Source organism: Carlito syrichta, unplaced genomic scaffold, assembly GCF_000164805.1.
Source record: "Carlito syrichta isolate Samal-C Ts95f unplaced genomic scaffold, Tarsius_syrichta-2.0.1 Scaffold303045, whole genome shotgun sequence".
In the NCBI taxonomy this organism is placed as follows: Eukaryota; Metazoa; Chordata; class Mammalia; order Primates; family Tarsiidae; genus Carlito; species Carlito syrichta.
In genome coordinates, this window is record NW_007247141.1 from 394132 (window position 1) to 412094 (window position 17963).

Consider the following 17963-nt stretch of genomic DNA (forward strand, 5'->3'; position numbering starts at 1 on the left):
TGTACAGATACCCAAGAGGCAGTTCTTGTTGGAAGTACTTCAATATATTATGAAACTTTAATTTGGTTGGTTGACTTTCTCCCATATGGTTGGAATAAAGCGTCCCCAATAAAAATCTTTGCTAGTTCAAATTCACAAAAGAGGTCAGTTCAGCTTCTAGTAGCCTACCACAAATAATCCCGGCATGCCTTCATGAACCATTAAGTCACGACGAAGAAGACAGATGTGTCACTGGGATAGTAAAATGAATTTTGTTACCTCAAGCACCCGAATTAACAATGACTGGCTAAGAAGAATATCTCCCGGATTGTTGCAATATGTAGTTAGCTAATCGGGTACAAAACGAGTAGAACAAATTTCCCCAATCCTTCGCTCAGTGTTTAAATTGGACTTTTCACGTTTATTAACATAAATAATTTTCACTATAATATTTCCATCCAAATACACTTTAGCTCTTGACTACCTTAAAGAGCAACTCGTAATACTGCGTTATAGCATCCCAGGATATGTACAGGCAGGACACTTCTCCGTCTACAGTGCCATCTATCTCTGATCCATGAAGAGACTATGACTCTTTAGTGTCAGGAAAATTGTGGAGGTAAGAAAATATTGAGCTTTTCACAATGATGTTGTCCAAAATTGCTCTAACTGTAACTATGGACACCATATGTGCAGTTAGACATGGTTAAAAACCAATTTTAAGTTGTAAATCTTAAGCAGTAGAATAAAGCTTTTCCCCAGCAAAAAGAACAAATGAGAAGATACGGCGGCTGCTTCTTTATTTGTGCACCACTGAAACTTCTTATTTATTCGCTTGAGTTCTGCATGTACACAAAAATGCTGTAATAAAATATCTGTACACTACTTCTGTTACAAAGATAGATAATATTTAAAGTGACTTTATATATTCTAATGTAGGAGTTTCACGCTCTAAAATGGGAACGAACACATGATAATTCTTCACCAGTTGTCTCAATAAACAGCTCCATCTGTTTCCCTTAGTCTTAAACTATTGTATTATAAGATGTTAATATAAGGCAATGAAATGAAGTTATGCTAATCCCCTTAATTTTTCTATCAATTTACTAATGGCATACAACCAAAATAATGACTAACACATTGCTTTTTTCTCTGTCATTAACATGAACACTAACTGAAAACCAATTGCACAGCACACTAACACATTTTTAGTGTTGAATCAGTGGTTGAAGCCGGCACTAAAAGATTCTGGAACCCTTCTGTGTTCTTCCACGGTTAGCATGGTTGCTTTCTAGAAAAACCACAGTCAAAATGGGGTAGCATCATGATTTTACCTAAAGCAACATCATATTCTTTTATAATAGGACAAAAAATAAAAATGAACATTGAGATGTGCATTGAACATGATTTTTTTAAACAAAATTTAGGGACATTGCTTCATATTTTTGCTACTTTCTCAACCATAGAAACCGATTTTAGCAGGAAAAATGTATGTGTATGATAGAAGTGGGCTGATGCAATTTTTCTTAATACTGCATTCAAATTATTTAAATACTGAGAGTATTTTTTAAGATTTTCAATAATTTTTTTTTCGTTGTGGTGGGGAGAGGAGGTAGTTTGCCAAATTGAGGCATTTTTATAAAACTCCCCAAAATTTTCTTCTTTATTTTATATTTTCATTTTTCACCCTAATCTACTGAAGCGATTTCTCTTTGGTTAGCTTTAACATTATTTGTCTTTTCACTAACCATCTTAGCACACAGTAATTTTTGCCCACATGACTATAAAACGTTAGATAATCTTCACAAATAAAAACCTGATTTACCTATGCAAACACTCCTTCTCTTTGAGTTCAGGTTCACAGAATGCAAGGGGAAGGGAAAAAATGATATTAGGTAGTCAGTAAGAAAAGCATTTCTAGATGAGAAAAACAAACTGAAATGCCATCTCCCCCCTTTAGTTTTGAAGACCCTGATGTACAGGGCCGAGTCAAAGTCAGGACCCATTCCGTTATCTTTATGTGGAGGAGGTGAGCGAGTGGTTGGGTTGGCTGAATTCTGGCAGCCAACTCAGGAGAGAACCATCAAAGTGACCGTGCCTTTTGTCCGCTTCAGGATGGCAACAGCTTCTTCATGGGTGACCCCTTCCAGACTCTGCCCATTGACAGCAATGATCTGATCGCCCCTCTTTAGACGCCCATCTTCGGAGGCTGCGCCCTGTAATTACAAAGTAGCCTTGTTTACTTTTCAGAAAATGCTGCCCCGCAAGCCACCCTACAGAAAAAGATCTCGACAGGAATGGAAACTGCTCTGCGTGTACACACACTGGTCCCGGGGCTCCACGGGTGCTCCAGGCCATTAAGCAGTGATGAACACGCACAAAGGAGGCCTTTCTCCTAAATGGCTTTAGCGCTCAGATTCCAATTTGAGAAAGAATTCAGCAGTCAATAGATTCGTTGGATGGTTTTTTGGCTGTTCAGCACAGCAGTTGGTGGGAACGCAAATTAATAAAGAATATTTGGGAAAGTGCCTAGTAGGAATGATTTAATGGAATCCAGGATTTTCCATTCTGTAAAGAAGAACTGCAGAAAGAAGACAAAGGATGAGGTAGGGACCAAAGCAGTTTCCTAGGACAAGAGCAGGAGGACTGTAAGACCCCAAGGTTTGCGGAAGCATAAAGCCCACCCGTGTGTTGACTGAGGCCGGATGAGACCCAAGTCCTGAATGTGAAACCCACTTCCAATTCTAATTCTTTCTGTGGTTTGAAAAAGCTGCCCAAGCTGAGTTCTTACTTCCCAGGGGTGGATGGATTCTTCATATTCCTTATGGACCCTGGATAAGATTAAACACAGACATTGCTGTTTGAAAAAGAGCCCCCCTCCCCCAAGGCATGCTTATAGAAGAAAATTATGCAATTAAATATAAAATTAAAAATATGGAAAAGTTAATGAGGAATCCATAATGATGAAATTCTTAAAATATGTTCTAACTAGCATGCCTTAAATAAATTGTTCCTAGGCTGAGGAAAAGGACTGCAGGACTTTTCTATTCACTGGCAAATGCTGTTTGTATTTTTGAACATACCAATAGCATTTTAAAAAAAAAATCTCGTAGATTAAGGCTACAGTATTGTGTTGTAGGTACAGCACTTTACAATGGCTAAAAATAATTTTTCTTTAAAATAATGAAATAAAACATCCATAAATTAAATGACCATAGCACCCATCTAAAGTCCTTATATCAAATCTTTAAACAGGTTTGTCTAAGTTTTGCTTCTTTATACTGTAAAATATTGAGATTTGGAATTTTTTCCTGAAGGAAATTTTGCCCAACTGTGTAGCTGCTGAAAAAATATTTTACCAAATTAACAAAAATCATATATAAATTTAAATTCTTTTAATAGTTTCACAGATATTGCAAACTATTTTTATTCTGATCATCCTTAAGATAGAACAAGGGACTATATGATTATAATTATATACAAATCTTTTACGCAAATCACTTGATTGCAAATAGTTGAGTTATTATAGATGATAGGGCTGAGGAATACTCTTTTCATTTTTTGAGTAATTATTTTTCTACTTGAGTCAATGAAATTAAACTTGTAAAATAAATACCTATTAATGCGTTTGCCTGTGCATTTTTAAGTACTTTTCTGTACCTGTTTTATATTTTGCAACAACAAAAAAGCAACAGAAATGCCAGTGTAATGCAGTATTACATATTTTACATTTTCAAAAGACGATTAAGTGGAACTTGTTTTCAAGGGGAAAACACAGGCTTTAGTAACCAAAGTTCATTAATAATATTTTAATGCACATTGTCGAGAGTTTCCAGGGAGTTTCAGTTTGAGCCTGTATTTTGTTGAGTTGGAGTCTCAACCCATCGCCCAGGCCAGAGCATAGTGGCACGCTCACGGCCACCCCAGCATTGACCTGCTGGGCTCTGGCGATCCTTCTGCCCCAGCCTTCCAAGGAGCCAGAACTACAGGCGTGCACCACCATGCCCAGTTGATTTTTTTATTTATTGTAGAGACGAGGTCTTGCCAAGTTTCCCCAGCTGGTATCGAACCCGCGGGCTCAGGCAAACCACTTGCCTCAGCCTCCCAAAGTGCTGGGAGGTCAGACTGAGCCACCGAGCCCGGCCTGAGTCTACTTTTCTTTAAACATAACTTAACCTCAAATTGGACAAAAAATATTTAACGACCTGTTCCTGTAGGGAGTTTCGAAAGAAAATGATCAACTGTTAACCATTTGGCATCGCCTCAGGACATAAACTAATAAGCCAGCTGCTGACCACTATTAATGAATGTTCAGGGGAGAAGAGGGTGGTTGAAATTTACAAGCTTACCTTTGCAAACACTGTTTTAACATAAATGGGTAAGTCTCCATGAGGGCTGCCGTATCCTCCCACTATACTGAAGCCTAGGCCATCTGGTCCTCGGTCCAGCGTGATGGACTTGCACTGAGGAGGTCTGCAGGAAAGGGGAGGAGCAAAGAGGCCCTGAATGTTGAACCCACACACATATCTGTGACTCTGTTACAGATTTCGGACATCCACCCACAGCCAGCACAATTCCCTTTGTTACTGACAGTGAGTATACCGTGGGTATTCTGGGATGCTTAAATGGTCAGTGCATGCAGCGCTCAGTCTTTTTAAATCTACATAATCTATTGAAAACCTACTTAACACCCTAATTCTATTACTCATTTACAGTTCCCTGAAACGAGCACATTCGCGGCGTGTTCTCATTGCACAGAGGAGCTCACTCTTTTTCCAGTTTATCTACGGCAAGAGAACGGAAGTTCAGGAGACGATAATGGAATAAGTCGGAACATCGGTCCTCCCAAGCTCAGAGAGCAAAATCGATTATAGGCAATGTCAAAGCTGCATCAAATTATTTAAAAATTCGAACGTGCCCCTCTCTTCTCTCCTCATTCCTCAATGTTTTTATGTTTAAGTGTTGTTGCCCAACCCTGTAAATTTTGTCAGTCAAAAGGAGCACATATTAAATGAGTAGGCAATGCTGGAAATGCTAAAAGAATGGATTCGACTAGCTCCATGCCACACAAGGGGATGACAGCAAGACTAAAATGTCCCTCCCCAAAAATCAGAGCTGAAAACATGAAAAGGGCAGTGGCGTGTATATCTATCCTCTCTCGCGGTCTCTCTTCTCTTTGATTAGCTAAAGTCAAGTCATAATTATTAAACAGTTTCGAGTACTTGATATTTGGACTTCACATTTCATATATCCTATTATTTTGCCTCTAGGTGATTGCTGGAAACATGGGACAGAGAATGCAAAAGTGACAAATGACATAGCAATCACAATATAGAAGCTCACCCTAAGTCATCCTGAAAGATACTGCTTGATGTCAGCCCAGGGAAAGAAAGCCCCGAACTGGCCGGTTCCTGCGGATGACCCGTGACCACACTGACGTCTCCTCCAGCAACTACCTGTGAGCAGGAAAAGTGTAAGAAGAAACACATGTTCACGGAGATAGGGAGACACCAGTGATTCTTCTTCAAGAAGAGCATTTGGATTAAAACGTGTATTTTACTGTTCATTTACTCATTTCTGTTAACATAAAACACAACCAAAGAGAAAGAAATTTCACAAGATCCAGAGGCCTCTTAACTGTCCTGATAGTAAACATATTTTACTAATTCAATTCTACAAAGGGAGTTGACACTTTTAAAACATGGTCTCATATGTAATTATTTTTTAAAGATCTTCAGAATATAAGCCACTTGCTGGCATCACTTAAAATTCTAGCAATTAATCACTGACTGCTAAGGCCTTGTATTTTTTTCCCTTTAGATATAAAGTATGAAACAATAAATGCATCAGGATAAAATGTTCCAGACTGTGTTTCACACGTGCTCTCTTGGAGCTTTCAGTTTAATCATTAATGTTCAAGAGAAATAATAAATAAAATAACAGCAGAATATTTAATCATTGCTTACTGCTTTAACATCAAAGCTCATGTATCCTCAAGCTATCTGTATTCTGAGTAGTGCTTGGGGAAAAAAATCTTACCTGTATTTCAATGGAGCCAGATGCATTTTTCAGTAAGTTAACTGCTTGAGTGTGGGTCATCCCCTCGGTGGACGTGCCACTGATGGTGACAATCCTATCCCCCACCTGCAAGGGGGGGAAAAATAGCCATCGGCTAAAGCGACCATGGAGAGTGGGGTTTAGAGACCTGAGCCGTCATTTCCTTCCATACTTTCCACATCACATATATACTGCTACCAGTCACTGAAATATAACCAGGGAAACCACTAATTCCAAGAAGTCTAGGAAGCAGCAACCACAAAAAGAAGCAGAGCATAAGGGGTGGGTTCTGCAGTTGTCCGGGTAGAGAGAGAGGGAATGAGAATGTCACTCTTCCCTTCTCTTGCTTTCTTCTGGGTAAGACGTCACTTCTCTTAAAAGAATAAAACATCATCATAATTTGGAAACCGGAATTCCTCTGGACATTATTATTATAAGCATTAGATGTGGCTTTAAGTCAGAGGCTGGCACACGAAGGCACTCAGGGCAAATCTGGCCCACTGCCTCTTTTGGTTAATAAAGTTTCGTTGGAAGACAGCCATATTCCTTTGGCTGCTATCACAGAGCAGAGCTGAGTAGCTACAATAGAGACACACAGGTCCCACAACACCTAAAATATTCACTATTTATCCTTACAGAATTGTGTGCTGACCCTTGTGCTATGTGTACAACCAATTTTAAGTGAACCATTAGAGACCGCTTAAACTAACATGTGCTTATGTTCTGAGATCCTGTTTGAAGCATGAAGTCATAGAGATCCTGCTTTGGAAAGACTGAGTTGCTTTAATGGAATAATCACATGCTTTTAGATCTGGGCAGTTAGCATACACCCCGTCACAGTGCTCTCCATCTGGATAACCCTTCAACTCTCAAGCTAGTTTTACACAGTTTATAATACTATAAGTCATTTTCACATGAAACTTCTGAAAACTTTATACTCAGAGGCAAATATATACCTTTCAATGTAACAAAGTTAAATCAACATTTAAACCAATAAAAAATGGAAGAAAAAAGTTTCACTTCATAGCCGGGCTCGGTGGCTCAGCCTGTAATCCCACGCCTTTGGGAGGCTAAGGTGAGTGGATTGCCTGAGCCCGCGGGTTCGAGACCCTCCTGGGCAGGTGAGACCTCATCTCTATAATAAATCAAAAAAATCAGCCGGGCGTGGTAGCGCATGCCTGTAATTCCAGCCACTCGGAAGGCTGAGGCGGAAGGATCGCCGGAGCCCAGCAGGTCGAGGCTGCGGCGGCCGGGAGCGGCCACTGCACTCCAGTCTGGGTGACAGAGTGAGACTCCAACTCAAAAACAACAAGAACAACAACAACAACAACAACAACAAAACAAGAAAAAAAAAGTTTCACTTCATAATGGTGTTTTGAAAATATCTTCTGTTCTCTGTTAACTTGTTCCACAAAGTTTCAAACATATAAAAATAAATATTGAAGACAACATATAAGCTGGGTGCAGTGGCTCATGCCTATATTCCCAGCATTTTGGGAGGCGGAGGCTAGAGAACTGCCTGAGCCCAAGGGTTTGAGAGCAGTCTGGGCAACTTGGAGAGACCTCGTGTCTACAATAAATAAAAAAAAAATTAGCTGGGAGTGGTGGCACACGCTTGTGATTCCAGCTCCTTGGAAGGCTGAAGCGGAAGGATCACCTGAACCCAGCAAGTCGAGGCTGTGGTGGCCATGAGCATGCCACTGCACTCCAGCCTGGGTGGCAGAGTGAGACTCTGACTCAAAAAAAGAAAAAAAATTATGTAACTTGACAGTTCATTATATTGCAAATTTGCATTCAGTAGCATCATTTTCTTCTTTCCTTTGCTACTCTTTATCTTTTACTCAAAGCAGGCCCTGCTGTGGCTGGATCAGCTGATTTAAAATCAGATACAGACATTTAAAACTGCCTTGCAACAGGTGGCCAGATTCAAGGGGTTTAGAAAAAAGCTCTTGCTAGATCTGCTGGGGCTACTGAGTCTACTTACTCTGGGGAAACTTACTCTGAGTTTTTGGGTCTGTGCTGCGACTCCATTTGGGTGCATCATTGCAATAAATATGGGCACATCACCAAGTGGGCTGCCCAATCCCCCAGCAATGCTGATTCCCAGTGAGTCCGTGGGGCCCTGCATGGAACAGAGGTCACATTTTGGTCAAAGTGATATTTCCAGTTGCTCTTTTGTTTACTCTTTGGCATGCTATCATCTGGTCAACTCTGATCTTCTAGGTGTGAGGGTGAGAAACAAAGCCCAAGAAAACTGTATTATTTCTTTGACACAGGTTTTTAGTACGACTTACGACAAGAAGCATCTGTTCAGAAAATAAAACAAATCAAGATGTGTTAAATGCCAGTCATGCTGTGGGGCTGAAGAAAAGCAGATAACCTCACGAAGTGAAAAGACCACAGTCTCGCAATCAGAGAGACCTGTGTTCAAAGCCAGGAAGACACACTTGCGAATGCTGGGACCAGGAACAAGCCCACTCCTCTCCATAAATCACTAGATCTGCATTTACAGAATCAAGACAGCAGTGTCTCTCACAGGAGGCTGAATATTAAAAGATATGACAACGACATGAGGTGTCCATAAAAGTGCTCAGCACATACTAAAGGTTCAATAAGCAGTAGATGTTTTATTTTTTCTCTTGAGCATGGCTGCCATGGGAATGTTTCAGAAGAACTATAAAGTGTTTGCTGAAGGGAAATGCTACTAACCAGTAAGAGAACTGAAAGGCATGGTGCTATTTTGCATGGGGTCAGATTGATGCCATCTTTAGCAATACAGAATATGCAAATAATTATTTATTGAAACAATTTAATGAAACGAGACCCTCTGATCAGGAAATTCATTAAAGTGTCATTGCCACTGTATGCAATACATAATCTTTCAGATGGACATTTTAAAACAGTGAGATAGTTCACAAGAAAATACATATGAGCACGCCTCTGAAGATACCAGAATTTATAGTTTTCTTTTTCCCATTTACCTTTTTTATTTCCACGGTTCTTAATCCCTGTATTTCAGATGCCACTGTAAAGGCAAACAAAGATAAAATAGGGTTATTAAAGCACTTTCTATGTTCATTAAAATTTTAGTCAGTACATGAAGCTGGATGAAACTCAATGGGATGCCTTAGGCTTTTGTTTTTGAAAGGAGGTACTCAAAGTTACTCATATATATAATTAGGTCTGTCGCACATAGGGACTCTATTTCTCCAGGTGGAAAAATACACATACCATTCCATTCTCCCTTCTCAGTTTAAGCATTGGTTCTATAACTGTACAATCCACTTTGAATGAGTCAAGAGCATACTGTGCTTTACACAGAAAGACACATATGCACGATTCAGTGGAATAAAGTCATGGATGTGTTAAAAAAAAAAATTCCATGGACTTCAGTGCCTAAGTTTCTAGAATATTAGTCACACTGCAAACAGAGACTGCCATATGGTGAGTTTCTTCAATTTGAACAACTCTCAACCAGCGTACCCAGCCAAAAAACCCTCTGCATCATGAATTCACGTAATTAAAACACAGGAGTATCATATTAATTTTCTCAAATTTTTGCAATCTTCATAGAAAAAGAAGGCTCCACTTAATGGCATCTTCGGATTCACTGGTGTGACATTAAACATAGAAAAGGAATAAAACCAAATATACCAATCTGCTTAGTAAGAAAAAAATTATAGAATCCTGATTATAATGTTTAGTATCTCTCGTAGGGTAAATATCAAACGGGAAAAACTGCCATAGGCATAGCTTCATGTTGTTCAGCTTTTTTGCCAACACACATTTTTGCACCTATATTAGGATATGGGATGATACATGGGGAAAGAGAGCTCAGAGGTAAACAAGAAAAAAAAAAATCAGTGTTGACAGCCAAAATGCAAACCATGCTTAATATATTGAACCAATCTTACGTGCATTCTTCTTTGAGCTGCTTTCTAGGGACTCTGATGCACTGGATCCAGAAAGTGGGAAAGTGAAAGATGACAGGCTGCTTTCACTCACCTGCAAATAGACAACAGTCATTTTAGAAAGTTTTGGAAGTAGCACGCTCCCTAAATAATGATTTATTTCAATTTCAAAATTCAATGCTTTCATTGCATCTAGAGATAACTAGCTAATAAGCAGCAGGGGCATTTGACAATTTGAAGGGCAATTTAAACACAGTTTCCACTGATTTATTTTTTTCCTAATAAGGAAAAATTTGCCTAGTGACATCAATCAACTGAAGCTAAAAGAGCAGATGAAGTTGATTTTAACCTATGAAATGTATTTTAATGGATTTTCATAATTTTATTCAAGAGAGTCCTCCCTAAATATAAACAATTGATGTTATAGAAAGACAAGGACTTAAAAACAGCTGAATTAGGGCCAGTCGGTAGGAAACCAACGGTAGTATTTATGAACGTTAGTAAGGGACCTCTAAAGACAGATTGATAAAAATGGACTTCTGCTATCAGAAGACAAGACTGAGGAGAGGGGCTTGCTAAGAGTCTTGAACTATTTTACATCATATTTTTTACCCATGGTGGTGAGTAGCTCCAGTGCACTTGCATGGGATTTTTCACTTGAATATTAATTGATGTTCATTATAAAATACCTTTAACAATATGTTATCTTGGTAGGCTTTGCATATACCAGTAGTTAACTTTTGAGATTATGGAAAAAGAATCATGTCAAAAGAGAAGCTCCTTAGAATGACTTACAAACTACTCAGGAGCTTGTTGACCTGCCCATTCTCTTTCTCACGTTTTCCCGTCTCCAACTCTGCACTTTAGTTATTATGCTGCCAGATGTATATGACCCTGGGCAGACCCACTGTCAGGGCCATCTTCGAGTCCTCTTGGCATGGGGACGACAGCACTCTAATGACTCCCACATGACCCACCTGGCTGCTTTGAGAAGGCCTCCTCTCGGAATGGAATGGACCGGCTTTGATTCTTCCAACTTCCAAGGTGACTGTGCCTAGGGAACACTTGGGGAGTGGTTGTTTTATGGAAATGTTTTCAGTAAAATGCTATAATCAGCCTTAGGAATACACTTTAATCTTCAAGACTAAGTTTTTGAAAGACATCTTCCTTCGGGAGTTTTCGGAGGCAAGGATACCCCCAATCCTTTATGGAAAACGGCTTTTTAAAAACATGTATGGACTGAGCTCGGTGGCTCAGTCTGTCATCCCAGCATTTTGGGAGGCCGAGGCGAGTGAATGGCCTGAGCCCGTGGGCTCGAGACCCATCCGGGCAACTTGGCAAGACCTCATCTTACAATAAATAAAAAATTAGCCAGGTGAGGTGGTGTGTGCCTGTAGTTCCGGCTCCTCGGAAGGCTGAAGCAGAAGGATCGCCGGAGCCTAGCAGGTCGATGCTGGGGTGGCCGTGAGCATGCCACTGCACTCCAGCCTGGGCGACGGAGTGAGACTCCAATTCAAAAATAATAAAAATAGAAACATTAATAAAAAAAAAAAATAATAACCAGCAGCAGCAACACCAAGTGTCTGTCTTACTGCTTCATAATTTACATGGAAACGATTTCTACCAAGGCAAAGAGAAATTGAGAACTGCGTAATTATCTCATGAAACATACTGATATAGATACACCAAATGAACTAAGTAACTCAAGGTTTAAAAAAAAACAATAAAATCACCACCACTATGATTGGTTTTGCCCTCAATAGAAGAGGTATTCAGATAATGGGATAAATTCTCCACTGCCACACTGTATCTCAATAGAACCATTATACCAAGCTCAAATAAATACTGTTATAAACAAATAAACATGAAACATACATCGAAGACAATTTCCTTGTTGTCTTTTACAAATAAACCAGAGGCTTGTGAGAAAGGCCATATGGTCTAATATGGAAGGCAGTTTCTGGGATTTTGCACTTCTAGAGTTATTGCTTTAAATTCAGATCATGCGATTTCCTAGCTATGTGACCATAATAGATGCGTAGACTTGACAGGTCTTTTATTCTGCAATTTTAGAACATAGAGCATTACAGGTTCTTGTGATGAGTAAGTAATCCATGTGCAATGCTTATGACAGTGTCTAGCATAAGTAGTATTAACATAAATATTGGACATTGATATTATTACGCTGCTTCTGATGAAAGGACTGAGAGATGTTGTTCTTGAACACGCAGATCAAGAATCAAACTTTGAAAGGTCAAAACTTGGTCTGCAATATCTATACGTCATTTTTGTTTGTTTGTTTGGCTGGTTTGAGGGTGTTTTTGGCCTCAAACTTAGCAGACTCTTCTCGACCCTATTTAATTTCCAGCTTACATAACTGCCAAGGTTACAAAGCCCATACATTAATTTATTCATTGTGTGATATTATAACTCTTTCAGTTCCCTATAACACATCTCTTTCAAACATCAAGGGTTTTGATTATTACACAAATTTTGAAGTTGACTTTTCTATTACAGAATAAATTCACGCCCGTTACAGAAAAGTTTGGAAATCAAACGAAAGAAGGGGGAAAACTCATAATTCCAATAATTACCTTATGATTATTATTTAAAAACTAATACGACTTTATTTTATATAGTTGCTTCTAAATTGCAATTGCAATTTTCTGTCTTATATTCTTTACTGATTATAGCAGTCTCCCCTTAACTGTGGGGGATACATTCTAAACCCCCTAGTAGATGCCCGAACCCTATGCATACTATGTTTTTTCCTACATAGACATACATATGATAAAGTTTAATTTATAAATTAGGCACAGTAAGAGATAATAATTAATAATAAAATAGGACAATTATGACAATGTAATATAATAAAGTTACATAAATGTGATCTCTCTCTCAAAATATCTTATTGTACTGTACCATGGATAACTGAAACCATAAAAAGAGAAATTGCAGATAAAAGGGTACGGCTGCATATGTTTTTACATGTGAAAATAGTTGTCATGAACATCACTTTAAACAGATGTATGTTTGCCATGCATGTATTTATACTAAAATTAATATCGTTTTTTTCAACATTGTTGCTTCCAATTTTCCAATTTTTACAAATAACACTTCAATAAACTCTATGTGCATGTTTTGTGTGTGTGTGTGTACTGAGGATCAACCATCCAAGATTTTAAAATGAGAAATGGCTAAGTCAAGTCAACAATAATAAACAGCAGCAACAAACGTGCAGGTTATACAAATATTTAAGGCTCTCATTATACACTCAAACTCATTTTTTAAATGACTGGTTAGACTGGTTTTATATTTACTTATGTGGCTTTATGGATATTTCCTTCTCTCTCTCTCTTTCTAAGCTATATCAATCTTACAGAGCTAATTAATGCAATTTAATGCAATATTTTTAATATGTCTCTAAAAGGAAGTTATTCCTCTTTGAAGAATTGTAGTTACTTTATGTTTCTGAAGATTGATAACATCCGTGATACATGTAGGTATGTGAGCTTTACTAGTAACTAACTTTATACACACATTCATATACCAGATCCTACTCAAACCACAGAGATAAATAACAGGAGTCTCATTTGAAAATCCCTCCACGAATCCCAGTAACTGAGGGGCTCCCACTAGTGTCTTAGATCCCTGTCAGCTCTACTGCTGCTTGACACTGACCTGCAGGCTCATGATAACATGTGCCCATGACACGGGTACTGAGGGGATGGCTTTCTAATCAACGTTGAATTGTACTTCTTCAGGTCATAAAACAGATGTTAGGTTAAAGAGAGAGAGAGAGAGAGAGAGAGAGAGAGAGAGACATCAACACTGCCTTATCTATTTATAGGAACACAATTTCTTTCAGAAACTGGAATATTCTCTGGCTCAGAATCTATCGTCCCAAGAATTCTATTTTTAAGTGACTTTTGTACTTTACAATTCCTTTGCAAAAGGAGACTGTCTGCGTCTGCCTTCTCAATTAGAAAATGATCCTTCACAGAGGGTTTTATTTGGAAGAAACTGAGTTCATAGTGTAAAACAACGTGCTTAACTTAGAAGAGTATCCAGGAGTTGGCAAGGGGGAGCTTAGAATTGTCGTGATCATCCTCAGTGAGGGCACTGATTGGTGAATCTGCATTAAATTGCTGCTTAAGGATGACCCACCCAATCCTGATTAAAAATGTCAACTTTAGAAAGTTCAACAAGTTTGAGTCAGGACAGGACTTGAACCAAACATTCCCACTCTCTTCTATGGGTCATAAAAGGTAAAATATTTCTGCCAAATTCCTTATCTCAGGGAAAACAGATGTCTAATCTGGGAATGCAGAAAGAGGTTAAGGAAGGGATGCGGTCAGGAAGGGTCAGAATGCATGACCTCCAGAGGCATCCTGGATCTCCCCCCACAGAGCACTGAGCCACACCATTCTTCAAAGAGCACCTGTGCCAGAAATGAGAGTTCTCACTTAAGCCCGAGATCGCATGAATAAATCCAGAAGTAACCATGGGAGAATGAAGGTGGAGAATTTTTGTTTCTCCTTTGTGGTCTGAATATGTGTTTCTCTTTTAAGGAGACATCCACACAATACTCACCCCTTAAAGAGAAGAGACTTATTAATATTACAGATACTCAGTTTCTAATTCTTACTGCCACTAAATACATACATAAATAAGATATTAAACAGCCTAATCATAATTGAACTATTTAAGAATCTGTCACTGAAATATGGTATCTTACTCACATTTTATTTGAGATGATATCTTAAATAAAGAGAAGTCAGTACTAATTTGACTATGGTAGCCCAATGTTAAATGCTCTTTATTCTTCCATATTATTACTCAAAATTATTTTGGGCATTTGATTCTTACCTTGAGCAAAGCAGCAACAGCTTCCTGGGTGGCGTTACGAACATCCTCTCCGTTCACCCTCAGTATCTGGTCTCCCTGCATCAGTCTCCCATCGGCATCTGCAATGCCTCCTTTGACAATGTCTGACACAAACACTCCAGTGTCGTTTCTGCATGCAATTTTGAGTTGCAACATTATTTTTGCTAGCTGTGATGCAATGTTTATTTAACAAAAAGTTAACTTTTTAAACAAAAAACTTACTTCTGTTTTTATGACTTTCAAAGTTTTTCTTTTCAACATTGTTAGAATTATATTTTTTGGTAACTAATAGCTCATGCCTTATAGTGTTTCAAAGATTAAAATGATCTCTCATAAGTATATTTATTCTTCAATGATTACATACATACATAGAAGTGGGTACTACCATTCTCATGTTATGGGTCACTCAGCCAGGAAATGGAAAAAGTAAGACTTAAGAGTGAGTCCTTCAGTGCTAAATCTACCACGCATGTTCTTTCTAAACCATAATGAAGCCTTGAATGAATATTGACCCATGACTACATAAATATGTTTCTATTATCATCAATATCATTGAAAATAAATAACAGATGTGTATTCCAAGCTAAGCACTATTAACTCAAAACCAAAGTACCATTGCTGTGATGTCTTTTATTTAAATCTTTCACAAAAGACAGAGTTATGCAAAACGAACAAACACTAATCTTATTCCAATCCTGTCTTTCTCAAAATTATACTCCCCCAAAAAGGCAAAACCTTCTTATCAAGATACAAAGATAACTGTAAATAGAAATGTATAGTAAAAGCTGAATTGTGTCGCTTGTTCTTGCCAAGGTCATGACCTCGAACAAACCATTTCAAGATCTGATCCTCTCCTTTCTCATCTTTAGAATAAAGTTATTGGATTAGATGGTCTTTGTATGCTCTTCCCAAGGCAAATAGTTCAGAATCCATTAATGGAGGTTTTATGGTGACCTGGTGACCTCACACACTAAAGTGCCATATTGTATTTCACAAGAACCAGACAACTGACGTTGTATTCCAAAGGAGTTCCTAATTTTTCAGACATATTCCCACTAAGATTCAAAGAATATGCAACATTCTCTCTGTGCATTAAAAAAAATTCAACTTTAATTATCTCTGAAAAAACAAACTGGTGTAAATGTACTTTTATTCCCAAACAGAAACGTTGCTGCAAACCCAGAAGTGCATGGTGTTGGTATGGGCATTCTCAAGAATGCCTGTTTCCAAAGAAGGATATTCTGACATCATAAGGATCACAATTTCACATATTTCTGACATACTGGAAGAAAAAAGATGCTATCCTAGGTTTAAAGAGTGGTGATTAACTTGAGACCACTGCAAACCACAGAGTCGTTTTTGCTAATTCCATTTGTTTAACGATGGCCTGAGGATCAGATCCAGATGGGCTTGCAGTACTAAAAAGGAAGCAAGATTTATGGAGCTTACTGGATCATATATTTGTTAATATTACTTATATATAATTTTATTTTTATTTTTTTTTAGTTGGAGTATCAGTCTGCCGCCGAGGCTGGAGTGTAGTGGCGTGCTCATGGCCACTGCAGCCTCCATCTGCTGGGTTCAGGCGATCCTTCCACCTCAGCCTTCCAAGTAGCTGGAACCATGGGCATGTGCCACCATGCCCGGGTAATTTTTTGGTTTATTGTAGAGACAAGGTCTTGCTATGTTGCTCAGGTTGGTCTCGAATGAGCTCAGGCAATCCTCTTGCCTCCACCTCCCAAAGCGCTGGGATGACAGGCTTGAGCCACTACACCGGGCATAACTTATATATGATTTGAATCCTAATTATAAGTAAACATTTTCAAAATGTACTTATATAACAATATTGAAATAACTCAGGTACTGAATTTATGTGCATTCCTTAACCTGCTACAACCCTGGCCCCTTGCTGTATGTCGTAGGTCCCCTACTGACGGTCTGCTCTTGTTCGTGCAAACCTCTCTCCTAGAATATTCTCCAATCTGCCTTAATAGACTAACCACCATTTATCACTTCTAGTCTCAGTTCAAGCACCTCTTTTCTTGGAAGTTCTCCTAATCCACTTCCCTTAAATAGGGTCATTTGGTCCCCTTCACCTTTGCTTCAGTGGGTCCACCACAATGCATCTCTGCAATCATCAGTAGATGCCTCTGTTGTAAGATACTTAATTCTCATTGACCAGACTGTGAGTTTCCTGAGGTCAGATGCCATGTCTTTTCAACTTTGTTCCCTAGCACCTAACGTATTTCCTGGCATACAGCAGGTACTCAAAGCAATACCAAAGGGCTTTTGTTGCCTGTCTTCAAAATCTCCCAATGTACTGATTTAAAAAGTCCCAAACCGGCTGGGCTCGGTGGCTCAGCCTGTCATCCCAGCACTTTGGGAGGCTGAGGCGAGTGGCTTGCCTGAGCCCGCGGGATCGAGATCAGCCAGTGCAACTTGATGAGACTTCATCTTTACAATAAATAAAAAATTAGCAGGCTGTGGTAGCACACACCTGTGGTTCCAGCTACTTGGAAGGCAGAAGGATCGCCGGAGCCCAGCAGGTCAATGATGGCATGGTTGTGCATACGCCACTGCACTCCAGCCTGAGTGACAGAGTGAGACTCCAACTTCAAAAAATAAAAAAATAAAAATAAAAAGTTCAAAACTGATGTCTTTTCATGGCTCCTTGGTGAGTGGGCCACCAACAGTTACCTATAAAACAGCAGCTGATTCTATGACTGTCACAACTCTTTATAAGAACTTCAATGCCATTGTTTCCAAAAGAGCACTGGGTTTGTCCTCCCCAGACACACCTTTTGCCAACAATACTCAGTCCCAGGCCTTTTCCTGGCTTCTTCTGCAGCTCGATGGTGAGGGTGTCACACACGTCCTCCTCTTTGTACGGGGCCTCATCTCTGGAGAGTGTCAGGCGCACTCTCTGTGGTGTCTGTCTCAGGACATTTATTGCTTCGTCATGTGTGGCCTTTCTCAAATCAATTCCATTTACCTGCAGAGAGATGGGACACTGACTATGAGAAACCAGGCGAGTTACATAGAGAAGATGGGAAGCGGAGTGGGAGGAAAGAGAGAAAGAAGCAAAGAAAGAAACACCCCCCCTGCCCCCGGAGTCATTCCGCTGTTATT

General features: G+C 39.1%; 1 protein-coding gene across 6 annotated transcripts in view; it reads right to left on the bottom strand.

Moving 5' to 3' along the window:
- Nucleotides 1–375: 375 nt before the first annotated feature.
- Nucleotides 376–17963, bottom strand: part of MPDZ (multiple PDZ domain crumbs cell polarity complex component) — a 182036-nt gene continuing 164448 nt past the window's right edge. For 4 of the 6 annotated variants that reach the window (XM_008057532.2, XM_008057528.2, XM_008057531.2 and 1 more), the window contains 10 exons: nucleotides 17633–17826; nucleotides 14817–14964; nucleotides 10925–11011; nucleotides 9951–10041; nucleotides 9018–9061; nucleotides 8036–8158; nucleotides 6019–6123; nucleotides 5323–5435; nucleotides 4329–4452; nucleotides 1047–2195 (listed from right to left, as the gene is read on the bottom strand). In XM_008057532.2, the coding sequence (XP_008055723.1) occupies nucleotides 2049–2195; nucleotides 4329–4452; nucleotides 5323–5435; nucleotides 6019–6123; nucleotides 8036–8158; nucleotides 9018–9061; nucleotides 9951–10041; nucleotides 10925–11011; nucleotides 14817–14964; nucleotides 17633–17826 (1176 nt within the window). In that variant the 3' untranslated portion in view covers nucleotides 1047–2048. Of the gene's footprint in view, nucleotides 2196–4328; nucleotides 4453–5322; nucleotides 5436–6018; nucleotides 6124–8035; nucleotides 8159–9017; nucleotides 9062–9950; nucleotides 10042–10924; nucleotides 11012–14816; nucleotides 14965–17632; nucleotides 17827–17963 lie in introns of all 6 variants that reach the window. The other 2 variants (XM_008057527.1, XM_008057529.2) reach the window with 2 other exon arrangements.